The sequence below is a fragment of the Hippocampus comes genome, unplaced genomic scaffold (assembly GCF_001891065.2).
Source record: "Hippocampus comes isolate QL1 unplaced genomic scaffold, H_comes_QL1_v1.1 scaffold245, whole genome shotgun sequence".
Classification (NCBI taxonomy): domain Eukaryota; kingdom Metazoa; phylum Chordata; class Actinopteri; order Syngnathiformes; family Syngnathidae; genus Hippocampus; species Hippocampus comes.
This window is the reverse complement of record NW_017805834.1, coordinates 526700-545371: the sequence shown is the minus strand read 5'-3', so window position 1 is coordinate 545371 and position 18672 is coordinate 526700. Positions and strand designations below refer to the sequence as shown.

Sequence of the window (18672 nt, the reverse complement as noted above, 5' to 3'; positions counted from 1 at the left end):
TCAATTCCAGCTCCGGCCCCCCTGTGTGGAGTTTGTATGTTGCCTCTAAATTGTCCCTAGGTGTGAGTGTGGGCGTGGATGGTTGTTTGTCTCTGTGTGCCCTGCGATTGGCTGGCAACCGATTCAGGGTGTCCCCCGCCGACTGCCCGAAGACAGCTGGGGTAGGCTCCAGCATGCCCCGCAACCCTAGTGAGGATTAAAGCGGTTCGGAAAATGAATGAATGAATGGTCCAGTGGTTTGCGCGTCAACCTCACAGTGCAGAGGTCGTGGGTTCGATCCCGGCTCCGGCCTCCCTGGGTGGAGTTTGCATGTTCTCCCCAGGCCTGCGTGCGTTTTCTCCAGGTACTCCGGTTTCCTCCCACATTCCAAAAACATGCATGGCAGGCTGATTGAACACTCTAAATTGTCCCCAAGTGTGAGTGTGAGCGCGGATGAGTGTTCGTGTCTGTGTGCCCTGCGATTAGCTGGCACCTGTCAAATGTAAAGCCATGACACTATGAAGTCGTAAAATACGTCTCTGCGATAATGGCTGAAAAATATTCTCACAGGAATTAGAAATGAGAAATATAAAAGGATAAAGTTAAAGGGAGAAAGATGGGAAGAGAGAGAGAGAGAGAGAGAGAGAGAAAGAGAGAGATCTATATGGCAACTTGATCAACCAAGACTGTGTGGTTTTCATTTCAATTTCATTTCCATAAAGACCCATTAAAACACATTTTCATGAGTAATTGATACCATCGGAGAAATTAGACTATGTAACAAAGGTTTTGAAACTTGTTCAATAAAAGACGAACTCCTGTTTAATTTGTACGAGTGACACAATGATGTGGAGATTGAACAAAACATTTTGAGAATTTCAATTCTGATCTGAGAAACCTCCCAAAGCAACAGAGAAAAACTGTGATACGTGTTGTTTTAGTGTGCATGTGTTTGTGTGTATGTGTCCAAACACTAAGTAAGTCCAGATGCGGAGAGCCTGTAAATAAAAAGAAAAATATGCAGCCCTGATTATTGACAATTCTTTGTTGCATTTGTTGCTGGTCGCAAATCCACAGTTAGACGCCTATTTCCCCGGCTCTCGATTAAGGCCAACGCCAAAGACTTGTTTGGCTATGGCCACACGAACATTGGCATGGTGGGCACCGCTACCTTCGCCGTGCGCTATGGCTCTTGAACTCTCCCTGCTTTCACCTTCCAAGTCTCCCGTCATGACACCAACCACTTGGGCTTTGACTTTTTTTGCGCACTAATACACACACACACACACACACACACACATGCACATCAAACAATCCCAATTAGTTTTTCTCAGTCACTAATATCGGAAGTGAAATTCTAAAAACTACCTGCCTGATGCTCACATCGTTGTGTCACTTGTGCACATGAAACTCTGAAGCTTTGGAGCAGATAAATGTCTCGGCCCAAACAACTTTCCTTTTCTTGCCAAACAAAAATCAGGTATTAAGTGTGAGAATCTCTGTTCCTGTCAGCTGCTAACCAAAAAAAAAAAAAAAAACCAGCACAAGGGCACAAAAACAGTTAGTGCGGGATAAAGATGATCATATGCTATATATAGAGCTGGCGTCTGTAACAAGAATTAGGAAATTCTAACATGTGGTTGCTCCACCATGTTGTTTGTGTCCATGTTTGTGTGTTGTCCACTCTGCTTCTGTTCTTTCTCCTGAGTTGCCTTTTTTTTTTATTGTTGGGGATGGTAGGAGGAGGTTTTGTTTTTTGTTTTTTTAAATGGAGGAACAGTTTTGCTGTGCAACGGGGGAGTTTGATAGATATGCTCCCTTTGTGTTTATTGGTATTGTGAGGGAGGATATTTATTGACAACGCTGTTGGACAGATTGAAGGGGAGGGTAGAGGCACGGAGAAAAGAGAACAGTGCAAAGAACATTAAAGAACAATGACAGTTTCACAACAATGTATGAGTATGGTTCTAAAATAGTTTAATAAAAAGTTACCCAACAATCAGAATTTTCACTAGCCATTTTTTTTTAAACTTTAGTCCAATGATTTTTATCTAGCTCTCTCACACGATCTCTGTTCATTTCTTGCACTTGTTGCTCTCTGGACTGGAGGGTGGAATACCATCACTCACGCAGCCAATGGGCGTATTAAACATTCATTGTGTAGCATTACGGCATGATATTTATTGGAAATGTAGAAGTTACTGCCAGGTGCACAAATAACCAAGAATGAAACATAGCGTGGACCATATCGAGGGTTGGGCATCCTTTGAATTTGAACTTCTGGTTCTGGTTCGGGTTGATTGTTTCAAATCCAGTCACAAATGTTTTGATTTTGATTCTAATAGGGGTGTCCACACTATAACAATTCATTTTACAGCCAGGCCCATTATTCCCACTTGGCTTAACTGGGCTGAAGCCCAGCGCCGCATGGTACCCAAGGGCCTATCAGAATTTTAAGAATACAAAAATAAATACAAGAACAAAAATCCCAATTTGTTGATTTTTCTGTCAATTACTTTATATTCTTGGCATGAGTTGACCGATCCAGAGGCAATTCTGCAGTGTCATTGTCGTAATTATAGTGTCTTAAAAGTCATAATAGTTTCATATTCTTCTGCCACTTGTTGAACTTCCTGTCAGTCATTTCACCGCTGCAAAAGTTAATGAAGAACCTTGCTCTTCGGGGCCTATAGCTTTATGCCAAAGGTCGTATTGAAGGACATTAAATTCCACCTTCTTCTGCCATTTGTTAATTGATCAGTCAATCACATCATTGCGGCACCCCGGACCAATCAACCACCCATACGATAGACTCCAGACTTCACGTGACTGATTCCTACATGCATTTTTTTACACAGAAAGGCTGACAGGACTGTAGTGGCACAAGTTTATCAGTCAACATTCTGTCCAAGTGATGTCACATCTCACGTTGATGAAAATGCCGTAATAAGATACATTTACAAGCTGGACAGGTTGGATGTCACAGATGCACCAAGAGTGCTTTTTCAACTACGACGACAGTAGATGGGGAGCACTGCACTGGTGAGTTCTTGGCTTGAAGGTTACTTAGAATTGCATGGCTTTCATCTTTAAGACGAACTTACTGGCAAGATCAACCAGGTTGCCTCAAAGCCAGGGTTGGTATGGCTGGTGGGCGAGGAGCAGCGCGGGCGGGGGATTGTGCCGGCAGATGTCCTGGCAAAAACCCAGGCACCACTACGCGTGCATAGCCCCTGCCATGGAGGCTGCCACTGGTGCTGAACGGAGGCCACCCAGGGCATGGGAAATGTAGCGCTCGTCAGAATTCCTGTCACAGGCTCGCCGGGCATCTTACCTCTTTCGCTGCAGGTGGGTGAGGAGTGGATGCTAGCACAGGCCGTATCGGCCTTACTGTAGACCAGGCGCATCAGTTGGGTCACTCGCTCGCGGCAACCCCTGAGCTGGAGAGTGACCTGCAGCTAGCAGGAGCCGTCCCCCCGGATGTCCGCGCTATGACTAAATGGATGTTTCTTTTGGTAGCCTGTAGAATGCTCAACACTTCTTTTGCCCCCTCTTGTTTTGGGACCTTTTCTACCATTCTCAAAGTGTGGTATTTCCTCAAATAAGTGACAAGTTTTGCACAATGCCAAAATATCGTTGTTTGCATTTGGCACAGGGCATTGTGGGATTCGTGATGCCAATGTAGGAACTCTATCAGGTTTTGTATGTGGTTGTCCTTTATTTGTTACTTTTTAAATGCTATTTTGATCAGAGCAATTATTGAAGGCGCAAGAGTACCTTATGATTAACTGATTTGGTTAAGTGTAGTTGTTTGTTACATTAGTGCAATATTAAAATAAAATATTTATTTTTACTCATAGAAGTGACTGAAAAATATACTATTTGTAGCATATGGCCGTACACAATACTGCTACATGACATTACTGCAGTGTCGCAAAGCCGTGGTTGGTTGAGTAACGACTCACACCTGTTATGCCAGTTGAATAAAGACAGTTGAAAAAGTAAGTCGTGTCCTCACGTTTTTCGGACACAACATTTTGGCGACGAAGATGGACTTCCATGCAGCTCCCCTGCCCTCGCTCCTCACTCTCCCTGGTTAGCCAACAGTCTTGTGGTCCCGCTGGTATGACTCTTTTTGGGCAGCGAGTGGCAGTGCATTTTTCATACTCTCGGACCCGCGCGGACATATGCAGATTGTGTCGCCTTATTGGCCGGACATTTCGCCGCTCCGCAGAGTGTGATAGTCTGGCGGATTTCCGTTCGCCAAAGATGGCAACACACAGGCGAGCCGGTACACCACTACATTGCCGACTGGCTGTGCTTAGCGGGCCTCTGCAAATTCGGCCGCTTGGAGGAGAAGATGATTCGGGACCAATTAGCAGAGCACACGATTGATCCCAAGCTACGGGAGAAACTGTTACTTTCGCCGGAAAGGAAATGCTGTGGAAATGCCGTTCCAACTCGAGAACGCAGCACAATTAGCAGCACGGCTCGCTAATCCAGACCCACCCACCGCTTCACGCTCTCCCGCGCTGGCACAAATTGTCGCTCCAACCGCTCAACCCTCAGACTCCACCACCACCGGGCAGGTGGGTGAGGAGTGGATGCTAGCACAGGCCGTATCGGCCTTACTGTAGACCAGGCGCATCAGTTGGGTCACTCGCTCGCGGCAACCCCTGAGCTGGAGAGTGACCTGCAGCTAGCAGGAGCCGTCCCCCCGGATGTCCGCGCTATGACTAAATGGATGTTTCTTTTGGTAGCCTGTAGAATGCTCAACACTTCTTTTGCCCCCTCTTGTTTTGGGACCTTTTCTACCATTCTCAAAGTGTGGTATTTCCTCAAATAAGTGACAAGTTTTGCACAATGCCAAAATATCGTTGTTTGCATTTGGCACAGGGCATTGTGGGATTCGTGATGCCAATGTAGGAACTCTATCAGGTTTTGTATGTGGTTGTCCTTTATTTGTTACTTTTTAAATGCTATTTTGATCAGAGCAATTATTGAAGGCGCAAGAGTACCTTATGATTAACTGATTTGGTTAAGTGTAGTTGTTTGTTACATTAGTGCAATATTAAAATAAAATATTTATTTTTACTCATAGAAGTGACTGAAAAATATACTATTTGTAGCATATGGCCGTACACAATACTGCTACATGACATTACTGCAGTGTCGCAAAGCCGTGGTTGGTTGAGTAACGACTCACACCTGTTATGCCAGTTGAATAAAGACAGTTGAAAAAGTAAGTCGTGTCCTCACGTTTTTCGGACACAACATTTTGGCGACGAAGATGGACTTCCATGCAGCTCCCCTGCCCTCGCTCCTCACTCTCCCTGGTTAGCCAACAGTCTTGTGGTCCCGCTGGTATGACTCTTTTTGGGCAGCGAGTGGCAGTGCATTTTTCATACTCTCGGACCCGCGCGGACATATGCAGATTGTGTCGCCTTATTGGCCGGACATTTCGCCGCTCCGCAGAGTGTGATAGTCTGGCGGATTTCCGTTCGCCAAAGATGGCAACACACAGGCGAGCCGGTACACCACTACATTGCCGACTGGCTGTGCTTAGCGGGCCTCTGCAAATTCGGCCGCTTGGAGGAGAAGATGATTCGGGACCAATTAGCAGAGCACACGATTGATCCCAAGCTACGGGAGAAACTGTTACTTTCGCCGGAAAGGAAATGCTGTGGAAATGCCGTTCCAACTCGAGAACGCAGCACAATTAGCAGCACGGCTCGCTAATCCAGACCCACCCACCGCTTCACGCTCTCCCGCGCTGGCACAAATTGTCGCTCCAACCGCTCAACCCTCAGACTCCACCACCACCTACGAAGGTGCCGAGGTGGGAGAACGTCAAGGGGGCGTCACACGCAGACCTTGTGCCAACTGTGGCTTGACTTCGCACCCCATGCGTGTGCCGGCTTGCAAAGCCACCAGACAAAGATGTCAGCGCTGTGGGAAGTTTAACCACTTCTCCAGGATGTGCCGCTCTGCCCCCACACTGACAAACCCCTCATCCCGCTCACCTGGCTGGTCGAGCCCGACCACCATTCACTCCGTGGGCTCCTGCGCCAAGCCATTCAAGTGGTCCACAGTGGAACTGGACAGCGTGAGCTTGCCACTCCTGCTTGACACTGCAGCCTCCAGGTCACAACTGAACGTGTCCACAGTTAGACGCCTATTTCCCCGGCTCTCGATTAAGGCCAACGCCAAAGACTTGTTTGGCTATGGCCACACGAACATTGGCATGGTGGGCACCGCTACCTTCGCCGTGCGCTATGGCTCTTGAACTCTCCCTGCTTTCACCTTCCAAGTCTCCCGTCATGGCGCCAACCTCTTGGGCTTCGACTTGTTTTGCGCACTCGGTTTTTCCATCACTGACAACGTGGGCGCCACAATTCTGACGGTGACTACATCCTGGCAGCACCGTTGGCCTTCGCTCTTTACAGGTTTGGGCTGTCTCACTGCCTTCAATCATCAGCCACTCATTGATTCTACCATGCCCCCCGTGATCCAGCCTCTTCGCCGACTGCCCCTCGCCCTGCGTGATGACATCTCGGCCGAGCTACAGAAACTCCTTGATGCTGGCATCGTTGAGGGGATTGACGCATCCCCTTGGTTGCAGCGAAGAAAAAGACGGGTGGTCTGTGGCCCTGCGTTGACCTCAGAATGGCTAACAAGGTAGCGATTCCTGACAAATACCCACTGCCCACAGCGGAGGAGTTGGCTGCCAAGTTCTATGGGTCCACCGTATTCACAAAATTGGACCTGCGCCAAGGCTACCTACAGGTTACCCTGCACCCTGACAGTCGTAACCTTACAGCCTTTGTGACTCACATGGGGGTTTTCCACTACATCCGCATGCCCTTCGGCCTCAGCTCCGCCCCCAGCTGTTTTTAAAAGATCATGGCCACCATCTTTGCAAGCATCCCAGGTGTGGTTGTGTACCTGGACGACATCGTAGTGCATGGTGCGATGTGTGACCTGCATGATGACCGCCTCTCCAAGGTGCTCGACGTGCTGGCTAGCCATAACCTCTCCCTAAATGGGGAGAAGTGCATCTTTTCGGCATCGGCTATTGAGTTTGTAGGATTTCACCTGACCGCTGATGGCCTGAGTCCACTACACTCAAACGTTGATGAAGTATTGCGCCTGCCAGAGCCCTCGTGCCCCGCAGAACTGTCCTCCTTTCTGGGCATGACAGCTTTCTACTTGTGCTTCCTCCCCAACTACTCTGATACGACCTCACCACTACGTGCCCTCCTAAATCAGGACACCCTTTGGTCAAGGACGCCAGCATGCTCAGCAGCCATTCGCCAACTCAAGACACAGCTCACCTCCCCACCAGTACTCGCCCATTTTGACTTGGAAAGCCCAACATTCGTGACCTGTGACGCATCCAACACTGCATTTGGGGCTGTGCTGTCCCAGCTTCATCACGGGACGGAGCGCCCAGTAGCCTTCGCGTCAAGGTCGCTCACTTCTGCTGAGCAAAAGTACTCCGTCAGGGAGAGGGAGGCTCTAGCTTGTGTTTGGGCATGTGAGAGATGGCACATGTACTTGTATGGACAACACTTTACACTCCGCACTGACCACAAGGCTCTCACAGCCTTGTAAGCTACAACCGGGTCGGGGCACAAGCCGCTGCGGTTGTATAGGTGGACTGAGAGATTGCAAGCCTATGATTTCACCACCCAGTTCACACCGGGTAGGGACAACGTGGTGGCGGATTTGCTTTCCTTTGCCACCTCCAGTCCCGCACCGGACTCAAACCATGACACCTTGGACCAAGGTTTGATCCTCATACTCCACACACCCCTCCAAGCTGCCGTCTCACTGCAAGAACTTCAGGCAGCGTCCGCAGTAGACCCAACACTGATCAAACTCCGGACCTTCATTCGAGAGGGCTGGCCCACAAAGGTGTCATAGGAACTAGCACCCTTCCACAGGGTCCTTTCACCTTGAGGCCTCGTATCCTAACCATGGTTCATGAGGGACATCTGGGTATCGTGAAGGTCAAACAATGCTGCAGGGTATCCTGGTGGCCAGGTATTGACAATGATGTAGAAACCATGGTCAAGGACTGTTCAGCATGCCTCACAAGCGGCAAGACTGGCCACACCCCTCCTCCCCCTCTGCAGCCCGTGGCATGGCCGACCAGCCCATGGACTCATATCCAGGTCGACATTTTCGGTGAACTCCATGCCATGCCTCAGCACTTGTATACACAGTTTTGTACAGTTTTGTTTGTCATTTGAGAAATTTTCCAGATTCCATCAAGGCAGGGGGTAAATGTAGCATATGACCGTATACCATACTGCTACATGACGTTACGGCAGTGTCACAAAGCCGTGGTTGGTTGAGTGATGCCTCACACCTGTTACAGCAGTTGAATAAAGACCGTTGAAAAAGTAAGTCGTGTCCTCATGTATTTCGGAACCAACACTATTGGTTTATTTAAAAAAAAGTATAGTGTGTGAACACTGATTTTTTTTCTGATTCTATTTGTGAAAATTGATGAAATGCATAAATATGCCTGCAGATCTGTTTGCCAAAGTTGAAAAATAAGTTGAGCATCTCAGTTAGGGCTGGGGAAGGGAAGGGGGGGGGGCGGCTTTATTTGATGGTAACGCACTTCAGATTAGCAGCCAGTACAGTGTGTGTTTAAAACCCATGTGCTGCAGTCGATCTAAATAAGTTTATATAACGCAACATACAATTTTACAAAAATTGTAAAAGTATTATTCCTGAATATTTATTTCACTTTCAACCACTCGACATGTTCAGTGGCATCAGTGCTATACATACACATATAGTTCTTATTTTTTTCGTTGTATTTTTGCCCTCTATGGACAATAAAAGCGGTATTGTGCTATGACCAAAACATAAATATAAATCTATATAAATAAAACATGAATTGGAATATTTCATATCACACACTTTTTATGCTGTGTCTTTGATTTAAAGATGACGTGATGAAGAATACGCAAAAATCTACAAAAATTGTAGAAATTGTAACATATGGGGTAACCCATGTGTTACAAACATCGTAGAAATTGCAGCACAAGGGTTACAATGTGAATGCTGTGTAAAGAGTTGTGTCTATTACTGCAGATGAGAACATACGCTTGCTTGGTACAGAACATACTGTACATAATGTTAGGTGGTTAATTGCTTTTGACCCGAAACAACTTTTGTTAGATTATTTTATTGTTTCACTCACCTGATTATGGCACAAAGTTCAGCGCACTGTAAACTGAGACTTGGAGTGAGAAGGTGCACCAAGCTCATCAGATACAGCACTCCGTTACCTTGTACACGTCATGGAACCGCCTTTGCACAATATAATCTTTCTGTAAATGTTGCACTGAGGCGACTCTTCATGAGCAAAGTTAAGCTACATTTGTGATGGGTGTCAGGTGAAGCCACGATGCGCGCCTGTGCGCACTTCTTCATTGATCATCGAGTCGGCAGATGAGACACCGAAATGAAGAACTGGAAATTTAAAATGCGAATGATTTCACATGAATTGGAATGCTAGTCCCGGTTCCAATCAATTCTTGACACTCGATAATCAACTCTCAGTATGTCAGACAGACACAATTGTCTCATGCATCACGAACAAACTGGCAAATAGGTTTTTATCAACACAAGGCAAAATCAATATTAACCTGCATTTGGCGGATTGGAAGAGGATGTTAATTCAGGAACCTGCATCCGACAACAATATTGTTACAAAAGAGTTGGATATCATCTACATTACATGTGCACAGTGAAGGCGAAGCTACACCCTGTGAGGAAGGGTAGCAAGGAATATCAAATAGGACAGAACAGAGAGGGCAGAACAGGTGTACCGATTGCTGCTATGCAAAAACCCTTGTAAAGAATTTCAGTGTAAATGAGAGGCCAGTACGATAATCAAAAGGGCTGCGAGTAGCAATTTGAGTGGTCTCACACTAAGCATCTTAATCCCTTAGACATGTGTCTACGGAGACATGCTAGTGAATCACCGCTGCCAAACATGGAGTCAGAAGTGTCTCGAATTGCTATGGGACGCCATCGTTGGAGTTGGAATTGTGAATAAGGATGGGAGAACTCTGCTTCTTCCACCACTCATAGTTATTATTCTTTTGTTTTTAACTACACTGTAATCGACTGTTTGCTCCCTGTACAACCAGTCAGAGTTTGGGCCAAATTATGGGCTCTGAGTCAGGTTTGTTTTCAGTGAATGTGTGAGGCAGATCATGTATTTATATTGGCTTCATTAAGACATGATCTTTCACTCTGACTCAATCAGTTCCCAAATGAGCTTGAGGCAAGAATCAATGGATCCAAATTTGAAACTCAGGTCCTCAAACGGAAAAGACTGAAGACTGAAGTTCCCTCTCCAGGTCGGAGATGACATCTTGCCCTAAGTCGGGGAGGTCAAGTATCTTGAGGTGTTGTTCACAAGTGACTGAAAGAATCAGATCACAGATACAAGCAGCAAAAAGTTGACTTGACTCTTAGAGGTATGGTGAGAAAATTAGTTGTCCAGCTCAGAGTATGCTCACCTCCATGGTCAAGTTAATGTGGAGGACCCAAGATGCTGGGCCCTATTTTGGTAGACTAGCACACATGCACTCGGCGTAAAAACGGGTGTGATTTAATTTTCCTGCCAACACAAGTCGAGTCTACTGCGTTTGGGGCTGAGTTGCACCTTTCTTGGTGTTTCACCACCTGGTGTTGCCTCGCCGCTGACTCATCCGACAATGGGACAACACAAAGTATTCTGCGCTCGATGTAAATACAGGCCGTTAGTTATTGTTAGTGCTTGGTGAAGTGGCTGGGCAGAGGGAATTTGGGGTTTTCTGCTTCGACTGCTGCCCCCATGATGTAATTCTGCATGAGCCTAAGAAGATGCATGGATGGAACTCTACTTCGATTGTGATAGCGCAGGGGTGGCAAACTCATTTCACATTGTGGGCCACATACGGCCTTGGTAGATGTCAAGTGGGCCGGACCATTAAAATGACTCTCTGCTATAAATAACCAAAATAGTGTCTTTCCTTTGTTTTGGTCTAAAGAAGCACAAGAAGATTAGGAAAACGTTGTCATTTAACAAACAGATATTTTACAAAACATTTCATGAAGCTCCTTAGACAAAGGTGCAATTTACTTTTATCATTCACATATATGCATTGCAACTGATCCCACTGATTGCACAAAGGCACACAACTTTAACAAGTAATTGGTATTGAAAAATATAGTAATGCACTTTTAAGATTAAACGAGATTTATAAAGAAAGGAATTTTCAAACGATTTACACGAGCATATAAAATCTAAATGTAATCCCTGCCTACACCTTACAAACTAAGGAGAGTGCTATTAAATGTGTAAAGAATAAAGTATTCACATGTCCTTGATAGCGTCTGCTGTGCTCGGTCTGTCTCAGTGACAGACTGAGGCCGCTGTTGTCTTCTTCTCTGATCAAAACAATGTTGTCATTTACTCTGATCAAAACAGTGTGTCCCCCTAGCGGATATTCCATGAATTGCACCTTATTAAAAATATTCATTCCGTGTCTTTTATGCATTTTTTCACTTTTGAATTATCCTGCGGGCCTGATCAAACCTCCTTGCGGTCCAGCCCGCGGGCCGTATGTTTGACACCACTGTTATAACGTTACTTGTCTCTAATTTCGATCCATCAATCCATTTTGTAATCCACTTATCCTCACAAGGGTCACGGGTGTGCTAGAGCCTATCCCAGCCGTCTTTGGGCAGTAAGCGGGGTACACCCTCAACGTATATGAACAACCACTCACTGTGCCGTATTTCATGAGACAATTAAAGGTCTCCCTCCAGCTGGGAGTTGCATAAATGATGGCCCCCCCTCGAAGAAAAAGGGCAGTAGAATGAGTTCATGTCAATGCTCTTGGGTCTTCAAGTTGAAGATTGCATGACTGTCCATGTCTTGCCTTGTTATATTACTGTATTTTGTTATTTTATGTGAACTGTTCTGGAAACTTCTTTCTTTCAGCTGCAGCTGTTGTGAAAGCACTATATAAACAACAATGTAATGTATTGTATTGTACCGTATATGAGTATGAGAGACAAGACATGATGAGGCTAGCACTGACCTACTGTCTTTCTTCAGAAATGGGACCCGATGCTTAAACTGGTGGCTGAGGGCTACGCCGCCAAGTGCATCTGGAACCACAACCCAGACCTGGAGGACACCGGAGAGAACCTGTTTGCTGGCACTGGACCCCTGGACCTGCGGGTGGCGCTGGAGAAGTGGTTCCTGGGTGAGTGAGACTGCTGAGGACACACATGAGAAAATCAATGAAAAGTTGTGAACCTGCTATTTTTACATTATTTGATGACATTATACATTACATTACTTCTACATTTGACTACATTGCATACTACATTATGTGACACTACCTTATTTGCCCACATTACATTAAATTATAACTAAATTATTTTACCTCATTATGCACCATATTTGACTGTGATATGTACTGTCATTTGACATTGTTTCATTTTTTACTCCATTATGCAATAATGATCAAATGAATTTGACACATTACAAACTACATTTTTTGACCATGTTAGATATTTGTTCATTATTTGTCTGCAGTACATACTACAGTGCTACGACTGTCCTACCTAGCTTTGCGCATGAACTGATGAAGTCTGCGCTAATGAAAGACCAAACGGCTTCTTAGACAACCAGAACAGTCTAGTGCTGTCACGTTGCGAGGTGGTGATGGACCCCAAAAAGCAGGCAAGAGGGAGGAGCAGGGTGTACTTGACAGAATGTATTAAAACACGGAGAAAACTAAATCCTAAACAAACAAAGTCCTGAAAACAAAAAGAATCCAAAGTAGCAAACAAAACCATGACTGAAGCAAAAACTAACCATAACCGAAACATCACCGGAAGAAACATGACCGTAGCAAACAAACAGCAACAAACACAAACAAGCAACAATGACCCGACCATGAGTAGTCGGGCTGGGAGCCCTTTTAAAGCACTAATTACAGAATAACCAACAGGTGTGCAGCTGCAGGGCGAGCCCTACAGTGCCACCTGTTGGTCCCAAACAGAATCATGACAAGTGCTAATTGATTCAACGACGCTGAGAATATTCACAGGGTTTACATTCTCCAATATATGACCACGTTGCATATTACGTTATTTAACCAGATTATAAGTGATAATATTTGAATACATTATATGTTGCATAATACATTGTATTACACACATTATTTGACCACATTAACTAACACTAGGGATGGGTACCGAAGTCTCCACTTTTTTTGTTGTACAGACCCTTTTGTTTCGACACTACTGTAAATTGTGATTGTGCTTAACTGGAAGAGACTTTCCGTGGCACACTCGAATGCAGCAGAGCACACACACCAGTGTAATGGCACCCACAGAGGCTTTTACACAAAAAATACATTTACAGGTCTTAAGAGATTGAGACAACTACATGTGCATCCGCCTGATGGCAAGCCACACAAATACGGAATATAAAGGATACAATAATCCATCGTTTTTCGTGGTTAATGGGGACCAGAAACCCCCCTGCGAAAGGTAAAACCCACGAGGTAGGATTTGCCCCCCCCAGGAATTTTCGTGTATGTTTATGTAGGTACCAGCATGTTTAAAAGATGTAAACAGCATTTATACTTTACATATCAGAGACAAAGATGACAGCAATACACGTATTTCCTTAAATATTTAATTATAAAACCTTATACAGTAATTAACATTCATCAACATTGCTTCCTGAGAGAGGTGAACAGGCTTGTGTTGGTGGCGTAGAAGGCTGCTCTCACTTGAATCATACAGGCTTTTGGTTCCCTCGAAGACTTTTCTGCTGGAAGCACTGACAGTGTAGCTGAGGTTTTGAAATTGGAGAAAATATGGTGAATTAGTTGAAATAGGTTTAAGGCTTCTTTTTTATCAGACAGCACCCATCACAGAACTCCCGCGAGGGACACAGTCGAATGCCTTCTCCAAGTCCACAATACACATGTAGACTGGTTGGGCAAACTCACATGTGCCCTGGAGGACCCTGCTAAGGGTATGAAGCTGGTCCACTGCTCTTCCTGAACCTGAGACTCGAGTTCCTGAAGGACCCTCCCCTCCAGCACCCCTGAATATAACTTAGCAGGGAGGCTGAGGAGTGTGATCCCTCTGTAGTCGGAACACACTCTCCAGTCCCCTTCTTAAAAAAAGATACCATCACCCCGGTCTGCCAATCCAGAGGCACCCTCTCCGATGACCATGCTTTTTAACCACATCGATGACTACAACCCCAGAGAAAGTAGAGCCCTCCTCAGAGTCCTCAGACTCTGCTTCCTCTAAGGAAGGCGTATTGGTGGAGTTGAGGAGGTCTTTGAAAGATTCTGCCCACTGACTCAAAATGTCCCGAGTCGAGGTCAGCAGTGCCCCATCTCCACTGTAAACAGTGTTAATGGCGCACTGAGATGTCAGTTGGTGGACCAGAATTTCCTCCAAGCCGTCCGGAAGTCAGCTTCCATGGGCTCAATGAACTCCTCCCACGAGTTCTTACCTTGGCGACCGCTGAAACGGCGTTTCGCTTGGCCAGCGGGTACTGTCAGCTGCTTCCGGAGTCCCATAGGCCAGAAAAGACTGATAGGACTCCTTCAGCTTGACAGCATCCCTAACTGCAAGTGTCCACCAGTAAGTTCAGGGGTTGCTACCATGACAGGCACCGACCATCTTACGGCCACAACTCCAACACCTGGGACGTGAGCAAAGCTCTACTGGAGGTGGTAGTTGAAACTTAAAATTAATTAAAAAAAAAAAAACAGCAACATCAACAACAACTGACAATTCCCTTTCAGTCAGGCAAAAGTGCATATAACCAAGGAATACAGAAAGATTTTTTTTTCATAAAACACATTCATAAACACAATCAATGTCAATGTCATAGTCTTTTTCAACAAAACTTTTAACATAACCTTGAACATCAAGGTCACCGGGGTTTCCAGTCTAACCTCATCTGTCAAACGATAAATTACTATTATAGACAGGAAGGGCCTCAGAACTGATCCCGAATGCAGTCCCACCTTCAACTTAAACTTGTTTGTCACACCTATAGCACACCTCACCACTGTTGTGCTGCCCTCATACATGTCCTTTACTACTCTAGCATACAGTACTTTCTTACAAACATTCCTCCCAAGACCATTATTATAAATTATTGATGACATTGAAGTGGAGCGGTCAATCGGAGGTCAGACATTCATTCATTCAATTCATTTGTTTATTCAATTGGAGGTTAGCGCGTCGACCTCACAGTGCAGAGGTCGTGGGTTCGATTCCGGCTCTGGCCTCCCTGTGTGGATTTTACATGTTCTCCCCGGGCCTGTGTGGGTTTTCTCCGGGTACTCTGGTTTCCTCCCACATTCCAAAAACATGCATGGCAGGCTGATTGAACACTCTAAATTGTTCCTCGGTGTGACTGTGCCCGAAGACAGCTGAGATTGTCTCAAGCATGCCCGCGATCCCTGTGAGGATAAAGTGGATCGGAAAACGGATGGTTGGATGGATATTCAAGTGGAAGTTAAAAGCAGCCTGTAGCACATAAACTATCTCTCAAATTAATTATAAAGAGTGGAGAGCGTCACCCGGTACTAGTTCCAAATCCAGTCACTAAAAATGTCCTTGTCTGTGTGTGTGTGTGTGTGTGTGTGTGTGTGTGTGTGTGTGTGTGTGTGTGTGTGTGTGTGTGTGCGTGCACTTATTTGTGTGCGTGTGTGTAGAACATCTCTACTATGACTTCCATAACAACAGCTGTAATGACGACAAGATGTGTGGACACTACACACAGGTCAGTGACACACACACACACACACACACACACACACACACACACACACACACACACACAAAATTGATCCAAAATTTGTCCTTGAAACAGGCTTAATCTTCCTTCTTCAAATATCATCTAAACTTTGTTGATCTCACGATGGACTCTCACTGTATATCATTAGCCCATTGTTCCATCTCAATGATTGTCATTTTCAGCACATTCAAGAAGGTTGCTGCATTTTTCCACAGTCTGGTGGATGTGAGTGACATGTGAGACTTTGCCATGACTTTGCAGATGGTGTGGTCGGATACTCACAGGGTGGGCTGTGCCGCCCACCTGTGTAACAACATGGAGGGCCTGGCATGGGAGAAGATCTCTTTCCTGGTGTGCAACTACTACCCAGCGTCAGTGCTAATTTCTCTAGATTACTAGAGCTAATGGTAATAGCACTGCTAGATGACAGTGCTACTTTTTCAACATTACCATCGCTAATACTATTGCTCACAGTACTGCTCCTAGCAGTAGTCCTCTTATTTACCACAGCTAATGCTAATGTCAAGAGTACTACAGCCCAGCGCCAGCCCTACTTTTTCACCATGATCAGATCCTTATGCGAACTAATGCTAAATACTGGAGTGCTACAGTGGAGTGAGAGTAGCCTCTTCCGGAGATCAGTGTTTGCATTGTGCCGCCACTGATCTATCCTGTTCTGTGTGTGTGTGTGTGTGTGTGTGTGTGTGTGTGTGTGTGTGCGTGTGTGTGTGTGTGTGTGTGTGTGCGCGCGTGCGTGTGTGCGTGCGCGTGTGTGTGTGTGTGTGTGTGTGTGTGTGTGTGTGTGTGTGTGTGTGTGTGCGCACGCGCACCCCCGTGGGCATGTGAACGCATGCGTGCAGTGGGAACTATGAAGAAGAGCGCCCTTATGTGGAAGGAGACTCTTGCTCCCAATGTCCGGAAAAACTTCAAAAATGTGAAAACAACCTCTGTGGTATGACATTATTTTAAGTACCTTACTGCTAACACACACACACGCGCACACACACACACACACACACACACACACACACACACACACACACACACACACACACACACACTCAGTTTTTGAAAACAGTTTTATTTCAGAACATATGACATTATTTGACTATACGACACATTAGTTTTTGACTGCATTACTTAATGCATTGTTTTCCTTATACATGATACATTATTTGACCACATTAAGTACGACTTGATTGGGTTAATTTGCACAAAAAAATAATGACACGACATTACATACTACATTATCTGACTACAAAACACACAATGGTGCCTACGGTTGCACATTTTTAATGATGGTACATTAATTATTCCAATATTTGACCACATTGCATATTAATTTAAAAAGACAATGTTACATAAGATGTAATTGAGTACTGTATGTTACACACTGTATTATTTAATGATGTTGGACACTTGCTTTGTGAAATGTGTCATTTACATCATCTTAAGTCTGTTCCGGGAAATCAAAACAATGGTAAAAGCTAATAATATGTTAATTTGGTGTGTGGTTTGCAGTTCCTGACATGGATGACAATGAGGGTGGAGAGGAGGAAGAGGAGCAGACTATTTTTCATCTTCCTACCACAACAGTAGAGTCATACCACCAGGGGGACATCACCACCAGAACCAGCAGAACTAGCAAAACCCCCCGTCTGCTGCTGACCGACACTCTTCCTCCTTATCACGTGACCTCCGAACCTAAATTCTTCTCAGGTGAGGAGGAGAAGGAGGATGTGCCTGTTCTTTCTCTCACAACAACAGAGACATACCACCAAGCGGACATCATCAGCAGGACAATCCCTCCCCCACTGAGTTCCACTTCAGCCCAGCGGAAAGCAGCCATGAGGAAAGAGGAAGATTTGAAGGGAGGACAGCAAGAAACAAGAATGGACGGGTTACCAATCATCACAATATCTCACAAAGAGATGACGAGTGACGCTTCATCACCATCACCATTTCCGCTAATGCTTTTTCCTTTACTCTCCTTTACCTTCTTCATCCTCAGTGGGCTGCCATAGTGAGGATGTGGACAAAACATGCGCACAAAAAAATACTACTAATAAAAAGGTTGGGTACCTGTTATGATAATATGTATACATTTATTGAAAATGTACTTCAATATCGTAATAATAATTAAAAGCAGCATTGTGATGACCACAGTTTGGAGGTTCTGGGTTTGAATCTCAATTTAGGCTCTCCAGTGAGGACTCTGCAAGTTTTATGAGGCAAATTGGAGCGCTAATGAGCATGGATACGAACTAACATGGTGAGGCAACTGGGCAAGGGTGACAAATTATTTTGTTGTGGATTTTTTTTTTTCCCAGTTAGCTGCTAAATGTAAACTTTTCTGTGTCTAGTGTCCATTTAATAAACTGGACTGACATGGCAGGACCCTCTAGCAGGAAAAACAAACTACAAACAGGAATTTATAAGTATTTTGACATTTTTACGGATTATTTCTGAGTTTGACGAGCCTTCTTTAAGGTCTAAAGTTAAAAAAACGGGAAGTAGGTGGCATGATGTGTATAAGTTAATGGAGTGCGTGTCTGATGAGCTTGGTGCCTCCTCCCAGTGCAAGCCTCAGCCTGCAGCACGCAGAACTTCATTGCCATAAACTGGTGACTTAAACAATAAAATACGTTTATTGTCTCAGAGGAAATCAGTGTGCGTTTTTTTGTTTTGTTTTGTTTTTTTGTCATAAGACGTGCTGTTATTTTGAATGATTGTTACTTGCAAGTGCACACACACATACACTTATACACTCATACACATCGAAATAGGATTGGTATCGGCTGACCACTGGGTTCAATGGATGTGTG

The 18672-nt window shown here is 45.1% G+C and overlaps 1 protein-coding gene across 1 annotated transcript in view; it reads left to right on the top strand.

Moving 5' to 3' along the window:
• Positions 1-18512, top strand: part of LOC109526477 (peptidase inhibitor 16-like) — a 24290-nt gene extending 5778 nt beyond the window's left edge. The window contains exons 2-6 of the mRNA XM_019887771.1: positions 12116-12266; positions 15765-15832; positions 16109-16218; positions 16708-16799; positions 17369-18512. Coding sequence (XP_019743330.1) covers positions 12116-12266; positions 15765-15832; positions 16109-16218; positions 16708-16799; positions 17369-17871 — 924 coding nt within the window. The 3' untranslated portion in view covers positions 17872-18512. The remainder of the gene's footprint in view (positions 1-12115; positions 12267-15764; positions 15833-16108; positions 16219-16707; positions 16800-17368) is intronic.
• Positions 18513-18672: the final 160 nt, after the last annotated feature.